We start from the raw sequence: 13,176 nt of genomic DNA on the forward strand, positions 1-13,176 counted from the left end.
CCTGGATATTGAACTGCTACCAACAAACACTGCACACAGCAAAGTGAGGGGTATCACATCCTAAGTGAGGGGTGTCCTTTTCTCAATTATCCAACTTCCAAGTCACAAGCAGGTAGAAGAAAACAATAAAACCAGCTTATTTTAGATGAGAATATATTTTCATTACCAAAGATGCAAATGGCCACACCATTTCTCAGAAATGGTGTTGTAAGAGCCATAAGCATTGAATGCTTTCCCGTGCTCAAGAAATGGGTCTGCCTCTTCTGGGCTTTTGGCAAACCAACTCTGCAAGGCCTCTTCCCAACCCAGAGGAACAACAAACCTCTGTTATGTGTTCTTACATAACCAAGTTAGTGCATTCTACTTTCTATTTATGGAATAAATGTTCACTTTGGCACAATTATGTTCCTGTTAAGATTTTGGGTTTCAGGTGTTTGGAAGTAACCTAAAAAGTAGAGGAAAATGTGTTCTGAAAGTCCATCAAGCACTGCATCAGGGAGCATCTGACTACTAAATAAGTGTAATACTTCAGTAAAACTCCAGAAGCTCAGGAACAATACAAGACTAACCCTTTTGCCAGGTTTGATCCCAGAAGGAGGAGGGATGGGAAGTCATTCATAAGAGCTAAAGAGTCTGCACATCCCATTCTACAGCGCTTGAGCCAAAATTTCAGCTAGCAAGGGACAACAGCAACTATAAGGAGAGACTGAGAAGATGTTATGCCTTTTTAGTTCAAGGGAATGAAGGATGATTGGAAAAGAAAGCCACTGATGTCACAGACTGCTCCTGATTTTTTTTCTTTCATGCCTGTAATTTTAATTTAGTAATATCTTCATTTTCAAGTTCTCCTACGTCTATTAACTTCTGTCCAGTTGACTTAAAAACTTATTTTCAGCATGACTGTAATATTTCTTTAACATCTCACATCTTTTAAAACAATAAGTAAGATTCTAAAATTACTGTAAGCACTGAGAAGTGACAAAGATATACAAAAATCTTTTTTAAAATGTATTTATCTGCTTCCTTTAATGAAAAGTACACCTATTACACCAGCAAACTCCAGACCATGGACTGCCACACATAGATGCAGTCCTCCATTTCAGGAATGTTGAAAAGAAGCTCTTTATAAACCATAAGAAGGCTCAGCTTAAAAGAAACTGAAAAAGTCTAAAATATTAAAAAGAGACAAGGTATCACCAACTAGCACTTTTTTTTTGTGGGCAGAGAGGAGGCTTAATCAAGTGGGAATTCACACCTCAAAAAGTTCCTTTTCCTTGCCTCAGTTCAGGGAATAGCTCCCTTATTACCAAGAACTCGACTGCTCTGACCTACAGTGTGAATCTTTACAGCCCAAAAACAACCTAAAAAACTCAGTTTCCTACAAGCCAACAGTAGGTACCTTGTGTGTGGGAAACCAGGAAAATGGCTCCATCACCTACAGCTACATACAGCACTTCATATGGTAATTCCAAAAAGACAAGAAATGGTCAAAAGGACATCGTGCACCATAACTGGATTAAAGTACTGTGGATAGCATGCACCTCAGGGAAGCTGTAAAACTGTCAGAACCTTGCTCACCTCTTGACTAACCTATGTCACCATGCAGTAGTGGCACTGACTATAAATCTTTCAGATGCTCTGTAAACTAAGGGATTATTTAAGATTTTTCACTGTCAAGTAAAACACAGAAAACCTAGTTTTCTTCACAGTGTTTGTCGTAGCCACAAGCTCATGGGATGGTGTCAAGCAATGGGGAAGTAGATTAAAATAGAGAAATACATTGAAAGTCACTGTCTGATAAAAGATAAAGAAACATTTATAATACAAACACATTGAATCATAAAACCAAAGGACTCTGACTCACTTGAAAAGTTAGTAATACTAGCAACTGCAGCAGAGTGGAAGCTTCAGTAATGAGAGTGACATCAGGGGGAAAAGTGTAGAGATGTTTTCCAGTACTTAATAATTATTTTCTGTGTCTGAACCAGTACTTATAGGTATGAAGAGTTCTGAAAAAATACACAGCATCTCTCTGCAATCTAATGAACAGACAACTGAGTGCTTCCACACATTTTAAATGTATGTACTCATCTGTTGCCTCAAACATATCGACTTACACACTCTGTGTGTTATCAATTTATCTGATTTGTTCACCTACCTGAGAACCTACCAAAAAGTAACAGAATATACTGCCAATGGATTTTGCTTTAAATAACCTGCAGTGACTGTTATGCAGAATCACTATTCTGAAAAAAACTAATAGGAAAAAATCTCTTAAGGCATTCGGCCAGTTAAATTTGCTGGATTTACCTCTGAAGACACTGAAATCCATTACAGAACACTACAGAGCTACAATGTTAAAAGATTGGCTTGCCCAGTAAAACTGTCTTTTCTTCAAGAGTCTGGAATACTGTGGGTGGCTCTCTCTTCAGTCCCTGTGCTGAAAAGAAGATAGCAAAATAAAAATTTCCAAGTGCTCATCAGGTGTTGATTTAGATCAACCTTATTTGCTTGAAGCCAGAAGTGATTTTAATGCTTGTAATTGAAGCCACCCTTCTTGCAACAAAACCAACCAAGAGACCCAAAAGGAAACACAGCAATGTAATTGTCTATGTAATTCCTCTGAATTTTCTATTCACTGAATAAAAACCCTCCAAAAACCATCAGTCTTGCAAAGCACATTAGGCCTACAAACAATGAGAAGTTTTAACCTATCAACCCATCTAAAGTTTTATTCTTATCTCAGTTTTTGAAACAGAAAGACATACACCAGAAAAAAAAAACTAGTACAAAATGTAGGAAAAGAGAGGCAGATGATGGTAACAGAAGCAGTTCTGGCAGAGGTAAAATAGTACCACTCCTGTTGGGAAGGATCACTTTTTTGGTTGAGTGTTTTTGGGTGGTTTTGACCCACCAGATACGCCTTTTAGTTTAACTGGAGTGTTGAAACTTCACTGAAATCTGGGACACTGTGGTAGAAGGAGGCTCAAGGGAAATACAGAGATCCTAACAACACCTAGTGCACCGTTTTTCATCTCCCATGTCTGGTACACATGCAAAGGCAGAAGATCCTGCAGTGGGTGACACAAGGTGGCTGGAACCGAGATCCTGCGCTGAACTGCCCTCTAGAGGAGTCCCTCACTCTCCCTCTCAAGCACACAAGGAGCTTAACTCCACCAGGGCAAGCTAAAACTTGTCTTCCTGGATGCTTCCATTATACTGAAAATTATTCAGAAAACTTACCAGGAGTAGAGTTTTATTTAGATCTAAGAAAAATAAGTGAAGAGAAAGTACTGCAAATCTCAGTCAAGGTCTTGTATGAATGAAACAAAATACAGGAGTTTGTTCTGCAAGTGGAAAGGGAACAGGCAATAGGCAAAATTGCTGCTTCATTACCTCCCATGGAAGGTCTGTCAGCACAATAACCAAATCAAAGCAAAATAACATTAAGGACAGGTGTTTTTTTATTGGAATCTTCTCAATTCACAAATCAATGGTGATCAGCCATAGAGTAGAAAGACTCCTGACCAGCATTTTGAAGTGCCACAGAAACCTACAATGGAAGGAATCTGGGATCACTCAAAGTGTTGTATCAACAGCTGGTGGTGGTGCCTGGAAAACAGGCTGACAAGCAGGAAGCAATGCTGTGCTGTTGTTACCCCTCCTGTGTCTGTCACCAAACCCAGAAGTCTCCTCCTCAGGATGGGATTCCAGACAGCAACAGCTCATTTCCATTTCCTGGCATTCCCATCCCTCTTGCTCCAGCCAGGTTTCTCAGCTCACACTCGGGACTGTAACACCCAGCTACATCTCCCAGCAGTGCATTAGGCAGGGCAGGAAATATCCATTATAGGCCGTGCTCCCCTCCTAGGGGATTGCAGATTACAGCAAGCACGTGCCAAACAACAAGGAGATACACCCTGGGAAGATAAACTGCTCAACAGTCAATGGAGATGCACACAGCACTCTGAAATAACCACACATAGCCCAGGAGTGCAGCTCAAACACTGCTAAATTACAAGCAAGGTGAGCAAAAGTAGGAGAAAGGATTTTTAAAATGTAGCTAGCAGACAAAAGAAACCTCTCAGAAGCATGGAAGGCAGAAAACCACCACCAGGAAAAGTGAGTAAGAATGAAATAAATCCTGAAGCAGAAGGATAAAGCATTTGCTTAGTTCAATACAGCCTGAAGTCCTTTCAAAGCATTACAAAACGGAGTGAGAAGCAAGTTGGCAAATTAAAAGTAAGGCAAAATTATTTAATCCAGAGGCTTTGATCAGAAAGCAGCAAAAACACTGAAAGACAGGCCTAATTAAAGTGAAACATGACCAGGAGAGGAGACATTGGTCACTGTCTGGTTTGGGGAATGAGGTGGGGAAAATGTAGGAAGATTTCCTCTTTAGAAGTTGTAAAGTATGAATGCTTTAGAGTATTTTAGTAGCAAATCCAACTACAGATTGCTGTGACACAAGCTAACACATCTAAACAATATCTGAGAAGTCCTCTTAAGTCAGTACAAAATTTTCATTTAAGAATTTGTAGCTTTCTCTTTAGAAAGTTTAAATATACCTCTGTAGTTCAGATTGGAAGCTTAGAGGTTCCAGTAACTGATTCTGAAAATGAAAGGTTTCACCTCAATTTGCAAATACTTCAAAGGTAAGTAATAATTTCTTATTCAAATAATTCAAAGGTAAGCCAAATAATTCTTAAAAGCTTTAAGACTAGCATTTTCCTCTCTAAATCTTCTGTTTATAGAACAAAGCAGACTCTTACACACTGAACCTTTAAATGTACTCAATACATTTCCAGTTACAGCCCAGTGATAAATGGCTGGGATGTTCAGAATGACATGTTATTGCTAAAATAAGTACATTTTTCAAGAAAGGGTTTTATGAAACAGCTAAGGTGCCTCTCCTTTCATGGACCACAGATGCAGTCAAAGTGGAAGTAGCAAACATACCTTAAATGCATGAAGGTTAATTTTATTAATTATATATACTAACATTAATTTAATGAATTATATATAATATAATCAGCATATGCTATGTGATTTATTACCAAACTGAAAAGCAGTTCTGTCATAACCTTGTTGCAGTCTTTTCTTTTCAGGATTTTCTCACTTGATGACAGGTAAGTTCAGTAAATGACAGCATATGCATTCTTAAATGATTGTTCAAAGAAAACAAAGATTCTGAAGACTGTCTCTGTTTGGTTTGGAGTTTTTTTAAGTCTCCTTTCATCAGAATAAGTTCTGAATCACAGAACTAGTAGTGACTAAAACATCATTAAGAAGTGGCAAGTCACCCAGGCTTGGATGACAAACAACATTGCTTAAGTGCTTGCCACCACAAAATAAAGAACAGTTTTACCTCCTAAGTTTATGTGAAACACAATCTACCAAACTTCTTTTATTCTGCCTTCTATTTATTTATTTAACCTCTTTTATCCATAAACCTGTCCTGGAAAAAACATCTGACTCCGTGAAGTCCTTGACTTCTCACAAATAAATAAGCAAACAAACAGAAGTAGCATAGGCCACATCTCTGTACCAGCACTGACTGACAACAACAGCAGCCTCAGTGTAATAGGGCAAAACTATTTAGCACAGGAGATTGCTCAAGACACCACTCAGTTTATGCCAGTAAACATCACCTCACCCCTGCTTACTTCCACTTGTGTCCCAAAAAAATAGCAAGCACGGGCTGAAATTCTCATGCTGGCTCAACAAAGGTAATATATATCCATCCCCTTTAGCCTCAAGACTAAAACCACTTACTTTCTTCCTAAACACCAGTCAGCCCTAGCATAGCTCAAATTAAAACAGTAATTTACATACAAACAGCTTTGTTTCCATCAGCATCTCTCATCTTTCACTTGTAATTTATTCATTTTTCACTCAATAAACCAAGAGGCTCATTACACCGAACATCAGGCTCCCACTCTGCATCCCTGCAGGAACACTCCGAGACGCAATTGCAAATCCAGCTGCACGTGTAAAAGGCTAGAGATGAATATGCAAATATTACCTTGAGCTGGAGGAGGAGGATGCTCCTGTGGCTTGTCCTGTGCTGAAAGGCCCAGGTAGCTGAGCACTACGTATTTGGTTTCATAGTGAAATCCTACAGGCACGGCAGTAGCGGACGCCATCGGGGTGGCTGTGCTGCGTGGGGCACGTCGGCTGCGCTCTGGGGAGCCAGGAAGGCTGTCAGGGAACAGCAAAGGGTTTTGTTTGTTGGTTTGTAAGGCTGCAACGGGTCGTGAACCCACACGTAACAAGGAATTATGTAACAATCCTGAAGCAATACCCAGGTTTTTGCCCTGATAGCATATGCATTCTTATTTTAATAAGAACCATGCAGAGGAAACCCAACTGTGCCTCAGTGCAGCTCCCTGCCTGCTGCCAGCAGAGGCATTTCTCGCTCCTGCCTGCCACGGTCACGCTCCCCTGGAAGCAAAACGAGCAGTCCCTCAGCCTGTGTCCTCCTCCCAACACCTCCCATCTCAACCACACACAAAACCACACGTGTTCATGTTTTGACAGAGTCTGAACATTTCCTTAACCACAACATGTGGTGAAAAGACAGGTTCCCTTTCCCAAAGCCTCCCCTGAATATCTTCTCTGCTTTCGCAGATTCGCTACTGTGATGCACAAAAATTGTAATGCAGAAAAAGTGACCAAAATTGCTTCAAATTAATTTTACTGTTCCAACAGCAATGGAAAACACACGGTCAACAGAGTAAATTCCACATTACATTCCACATTCATTGTAGGGATTGGAAGAAGAGATGGTTGTTTGTCCTGGATTTCTCACCCAGACATTATTAAGTATAAACCAGAAGTCCACACCTAACAGCAACATCTGGCTAAAGAACTCCTCCCTGTTTCACTCTAATTGTTTTGTTGCTTTTTTTAAATATCCAAATAAGACCTGCAGGAAAAACTAAAGTAGAGAGAAATTAGAAACGACATCGTAAAAAGTAAAATCTCAAACAACAACATGGAAGTGGGGAAAAAGACATGCAACAGATTAAAAGGATGTTTGAGATTAATCAACATGTTTTAGCTCTTTTTGTTTGGTGAAGTCTGGATAACTGCTTCCAACACCCTGTCAACTTAATGGATCAAATAATACTATCCAGGGGTTTCTGACAAACTCTTCAAGTTCAGTTCTCCAGGACTTCAAAGAGTCATTCCCAAACAAGCAGTAGCCCATTCTTGGCCACCAGAATGGGTGTGTAAATGAAAGGCATACAAGGAAGTTTGTGCTACAGAACAGCTACTGAAGAGGCACTGAAAGAGCCAGACAGTTTAGTAATGTGAGACTGCAGTTACATTTAGAAGATTTTTTTATCAAGTTTAAAGTTTAAAGCAGTTAGAATGAGCAAAATGCTATATACAAGAAAGAGAAATTGGACCCTCTCAAGAGAGTTATGGATTGCACTAGAAATGCCTTGGGACTAAAAGAAAGACTCAGGCTCCAAAACCAAAGAACAATCTGCAAATGAAGCCTCAATGTTAAAAATAATAATAATAAACTGAGAAAGCAAAAGAAAGCACTTGCCTGCCTAGCTGTTCAAGATGCCTGGCCTAACTTCTAATCCCTCCTCCCTGAGAAGGAATTCAGATTAACTGCAGTTGTACACTGGTTACTGAGGATAAACAGAACTAGAACTGTGCTGTGGCATGGTTGCTGTGGGAGTAGGTAGCTTGGCAAAGAAAAATTTACCACCAAACAAAAAGCTGCAAAAGGGAAAGAACTGGTGTAAAATTGGCTGACTATTTTCTTTAGGAACTCCAGTTTCTGAAACTCATTCAGTACTGAAACCAGAAAAGGGCTCCCTGATGAAGACCATACTATGGCAGCCCTGCCTCTTGCCCCATGTATTGAAAAATGCCTGAAAGCCTTTACCAGAAAGGTCGGGTTGTGTCTTTGCTACAGCTTGAACCAAAGTAGCAAATTATATACAAAGGAAACAACAAACTTGGAGTCAACACTTCATCAGGGCTGCCTCTTCCATCCCAAGTGCTCCACAGGCAAAACACCCTGCTTCAGAAACCTAAGAAATCACAGCAGAGAACCACAGCTTTTGCACAACACATTACCCTTGTGCCTCTTCCATAATTGAGATTTTCATAGAGCAAGAGGATCTGGAAAAAAAAATAACTGCTCTGAAGACTCTAGGGTCCTTTAACAATAGATCTGCTCTTCAGACCACAAGCAGCCACATCATCTCCTGTTCACATCACCAGGTGTGAAAGGTGCCGTTCCCCAAAAAGCAAAAGCTCCCCAGCATGTTCCAGTTCTGGTTTGTTCAGTAAAGATCCACAGCCCTGAAATCAAAATGCTTCTCGCAATGCCTACACAGTGAATGGGAGCCCTTCCAGACATCCTGAACTGATCTCTCCTGAAAAAAATCAGCCTGACAGATGGTCCAGAGATATCCAGAAACTGCGCTGTGGACCAAAGAACAAGTCTGGATATATAATAGAGATTATTCTTCAAAATATAATTCCAAATCAATGCAGAAAATGAAATTTAAAAAGTTGATCAAAACCAGCATGATATCCAAAGCAGCACGGTGCAACAGGGAGGCCTAATTCACAAAAATTACAGCTCAGCACTTCTGAGGGGAGGAGGGGAAAAAAAAAAAAGCAGAGAGAGAGAGAATGAGACCACTGCTTATTTAAATAGTGGCTAATGTTTCCCTGGGGAAAGAATGATTTAAAAAAATTACCTTGGTGGATATATTTTGAGAGGCAGTTTTATAACGAAATGAGAAAGGAGACTTAAGAACTTGAATGGAACAAATCTTCAAATTCACACAAAAGAGTGTCATGAGTGGAAGTGCACTTCAGAATCACTGGTCTTCCTTTGAGAGAAGCCCACAGCACAGTAACTGAATGACTCGTTTAGGATTGGTTTTGTTTACAAAGACAAACAGAGAAATACTGACTCAGATACTGTAAATATCTCAGAAAAGGCCATTTTTCAGGAATGAGGGGGATTGAAAAAGGACACACAGCTTGAGAGACCAGATCAGAGGAAAGAGAGCTCTCCACTAAAGGAGCAGAATGGAAGAGAGTGCAGAAAGTGTTTAAGATGATAAGCTTGTACAGGCGGTGCAGTGGAGCAGAGGAAACAAGGCGTTACACAGACTCCCTAAGTCCTGAAGCCAGGGCAAGAGGGCTGCTTCTGGTTTAACAGGTTCTCTGAAGGAATACTGTCCTTAAAAAACTACAGAGATCAATATTATCACCAATTACTCCCTACAAAAAAAAAAAAAAATCACCTTTCCCAGTTCCTGCTCCCTTGGGGGACAGAAGGCTCTACCTGTTGAAGCTGACTTAGCTTGTCACTCCTCCGGCCCTGCTGTCGCTTGTTTCATGTGGGCTGAGCTGCTCAAGCGACCTGAGAGCAGGAGTTGCAGCAGGACTGACATTTCCCCATCTGTCACGTCCTAATCCATGGCAGAGTTATAAATTGGATAATGGGCAGCACAAGCCTACCAATGAATAGAGCGAATATAATCCCCAGCGATGAGGCCAGCTGTGTTTCAGTCCCTATCTGTAAAACCCTCCCGTGCAACAAGATGTGTTTACCATGCGTCATTCAAGCCCCGAAATGCAACATCACTGCTCTACTGCCCAGAGCAGTTCAGCTGGTTTTTACAAACAAAAACCGTAGGCGATCAACATCACCTATGGATTTCAGAAACACCAGCCCTGCCGGAGCTTTTTTCCAAACAGCAGCAGCACGGCCCTCAGCTTCCACTCCAAAACGGAGTCTCTCCAGAGCTGGGTGCATTCCCCACCTAGAGCCCAGGCCTCGCTCACCAGCTACAAACGCAGTCACGGCTGTGGCAGAACTCCTCCTGCTGCTGCTGAATTACTGCAAGGCACACACGGCCTCAGCCAGCGAGCACGGCCGGGCACAGGGGCAACACCACGGCAGCACTGCAGCTCAAATCGGTTTTAGGGCCGCCTGACATCGATATGCTCGCGGTTTGGGTCTTCTTCCCGACACCAATCTCTGCAACAGGCAGCCACTCCCAGCTCAGCTGCATCGACAGCCTCGGGTTTGCACGGTGCCCTCTACCCAACTTACCGAATTTCAAGGAGCTGCAGGTCTACAAAGCCACACCCCATGTCAACGGGATGGAAAATATTCAGGCACTCGGCAGCCTTACCAGAAGGCTTCTGTGGGGATTTCGGGTGAGACTTGCATGTGTGGACTAGTTAAACCTCGCAGCAGTTTGTCTCTGAAAACGCTTCCCATAACAGGCAGGACTATCCAAAGCATCCAGTTGTGATCAGCTTGGGAGATAAATTCTCCGGAGTACTTTTCCAACTGAGTATGAGGGCATGACTAAGAGATTGTTTATAATAAACTGAAAACTACTCAGTTCAAACACGTCAGCTCCTACTGGAAACGGATCAATACTGCAGCCACTTCTGATCCTCTGGTGGCACTTAATGGATAGAAATACTGGAAAACATTAATTGTTCTTTATCTGGACAGTGGCTGTAGCTGACCTTTGACAGAAATCCAATTAAGTGAGCATTCTAAGCAAACGGGGTGATTTCTCTTCTAGGAAGAAAAACAAAAGCTGCATGCGTTATCTACTACAAAGTTCCTCAATCCTTTGCAGCTTCAAACCATCTCACCACAACCTTAAATTACGACAAACGCAGCTTTTATTAACGAGCTTCCATTCACTTTCCATCCTAACGCGCCTGTTTGGGTTTGAGAAGCCGGAAAAAAAAAAAAAAGCCGTTCCAAGTTCCAGCGGCGCCGGAGCCGCCGGCGGGAGCGCAGCGTGAGCCCCTCAGTTACTACGGCGATGATGAATGAGATATTTATACCCGGCGGGCGGGCACGGCGTCGCCATGAGTCACCGGCGGGGCCGTGAGGGACTCGCAGCCTGCGCGCTGCCGCGGCCCCTGCAGCGGCTCCCCCTTTGCCGCCGCTGCCCGCCGGGTCCGGGGGCGTCCCGGGGGTGTCCTGGGGGTGTGCCGGGGGTGTCCTGGGGGTGTCCCGGGGGTGTCCTGAGGGTGTCCCGGGCGGAGCGGGGTCCGCGCACCCTTCGGCCGCGGCGGGGGCGGGAGCGGCACCGGCCGCCAGGGGGCGCGCCTGCCCCCGCCGCGCCCCCGCCGGAACGCGCGCGCCCGGCCGCTCCCCCCCCCCAACCATTAAAGGGGTGCGCGCGCGGGAGGGGGGGCGGGAGCGCGCGGCGCCGCCGGTCCCCGCTTCCCCCCCCCCCCCCGCCGCCCTTAAAATTAATAAGCAAACGCAGACGGATAGGGAAAGAAACAAACAAGCAAAACAAAACAACCAGCCCGCCCGCTCCCCCACGCCCGTTTCCTCACCTGCGGGCGCCGCGGGGAGGAACTGGAGGCGGAGGAGGCGGAGGAGCGGCCGCAGCTCCCGGGTCGTTCCCGCCGGGGGGGGCGGTGAGGGGAAAAGGGGTGGGGGGGGGGGGCGGGCGCGCGCCCGATGCGCGGGCTCTGCCCTAATTTGCCGCCGCCGCCGCCGCCATGATGGAGGGGGCGGGGGCAGGAGCGCGCGGGGCGCGGCGCGGCGCGTGCCGCGCGTCACGGCTCGCGCCGGAGGGGGGGCGGGGCCCGGCGGGGAGGGGAGGGGCGGGGTCCGAGTGACGTCACAGGGCGGGCACGGGCCGGGGGTGGGGGGGGCCGGCGGTGGCCACGGGGCCACCGGGAAAGAACCGGGGCGAGTGGGGGTTGGTGGCAATCTCCGCCGATTTCCTCATGGATTCGGAGGGAATGGGGCCCTTGGCAGTTCAGCTCCCGCGTGACGTGGCCGCAGGTGTGCGTGAGGTGGGCCAGAGTCCCAAACCGAGCCTGGATAGAATTGTGAAAAACGCCAATCACTTGGTTTTTAAATTTTTTTTAAAGTTTAATAATAATAAAATGGTTATAAAAATAGTAATGCAATTAGAGTAATAAAAATGTAGAGTTAGGACAATAGCAAGACAATAAAAAGCAAAGAATTCCGGACGTCCGGATGCTCTCGGGCACTTAAGCCACGACAAGCCAGTTTTTAATTTTTTTAAAGTTTAATAATAATAAAATGGTTATAAAAATAGTAATACAGTTAGAGTAATAAAAATGTAGAGTTAGGACAATTGCAAGACAATAAAAAGCAAAGAATTCCGGACGTCCGGATGCTCTCGGGCACTTTAGCCACGACAAGCCAGTTTTTAAATTTTTTTAAGTTTAATAATAATAAAATGGTTATAAAAATAGTAATGCAATTAGAGTAATAAAAATGTAGAGTTAGGACAATTGCAAGACAATAAAAAGCAAAGAATTCCGGACGTCCGGATGCTCTCGGGCACTTAAGCCACGACAAGCCAGTTTTTAAATTTTTTTAAGTTTAATAATAATAAAATGGTTATAAAAATAGTAATGCAATTAGAGTAATAAAAATGTAGATTTAGGACAATTGCAAGACAATAAAAAGCAAAGAATTCTGGACGTCCGGATGCCCTCGGGCACTTAAGCCACGACAAGCATGCCTTGGGAACAAAGGAATCACCTTAAAATCCATACACTGTTGCATATACAAAACACTTCATGATGATGCATATATTTTATTTAAAACAAGAAATTCGTCTGGTACTTGTCAAAAAGTTTCTGTTAATCCCCAGGCACCTTCGAGTCTAAGTCAGGCTTGAAGAACTTTGTTGATAAGGAAAACCATAAATTCCTCTCCTCTGGAAAATTTAGGGGTTTCTGTAATTGTTATCCCTGTGCGAAGAATTCCTTGATTATCTCATCTCTTTCTCGAGATAGTTAAAAAGTATCTTACATAGTATGGTTTCTATTTTAACATTGTGTTATAACCTAAAAATACATTCAACACACTACTTGAGAGCATTAATACAGAATAACTTTCCAACATTACACATATAATATTCATTGTAACTATTGCGAAAAGCCAATCATAAAATATGCATTTTTCACAGAATTCCAACTGTATTTGTTATTTTATTTAGCAATATTTATTGTATAATAATATATCTATTTGTATTCGTTATTTTATTTAGCAATATTTATTGTATAATAATAGGCATCATTATCATTTGCTATTATTTCTTCTTTTTTTTTTTTTACTTTATTAAAACTTGGTTTTAATATTATTCAGGTGGTGCCTGA

The 13,176-nt window shown here is 43.0% G+C and overlaps 1 protein-coding gene across 2 annotated transcripts in view; it reads right to left on the bottom strand.

Annotated features, from left to right (window-relative positions):
• The window catches only part of BCL2L13 (BCL2 like 13), a 34,564-nt gene extending 23,040 nt beyond the window's left edge, over window positions 1-11,524 (bottom strand). Inside the window, exons 1-2 of one of the 2 annotated variants that reach the window (XM_053977341.1) lie at window positions 11,368-11,524; window positions 6,026-6,201 (exon numbers count right to left, since the gene is read on the bottom strand). In XM_053977341.1, the coding sequence (XP_053833316.1) occupies window positions 6,026-6,146 (121 nt within the window). In that variant the 5' untranslated portion in view covers window positions 6,147-6,201; window positions 11,368-11,524. Of the gene's footprint in view, window positions 1-6,025; window positions 6,202-10,105; window positions 10,274-11,367 lie in introns of those variants that run through there. The other variant, XM_053977340.1, reaches the window with a different exon arrangement.
• Window positions 11,525-13,176: the final 1,652 nt, after the last annotated feature.

This window comes from Vidua macroura, chromosome 5 (assembly GCF_024509145.1).
Source record: "Vidua macroura isolate BioBank_ID:100142 chromosome 5, ASM2450914v1, whole genome shotgun sequence".
Taxonomy (NCBI): domain Eukaryota; kingdom Metazoa; phylum Chordata; class Aves; order Passeriformes; family Viduidae; genus Vidua; species Vidua macroura.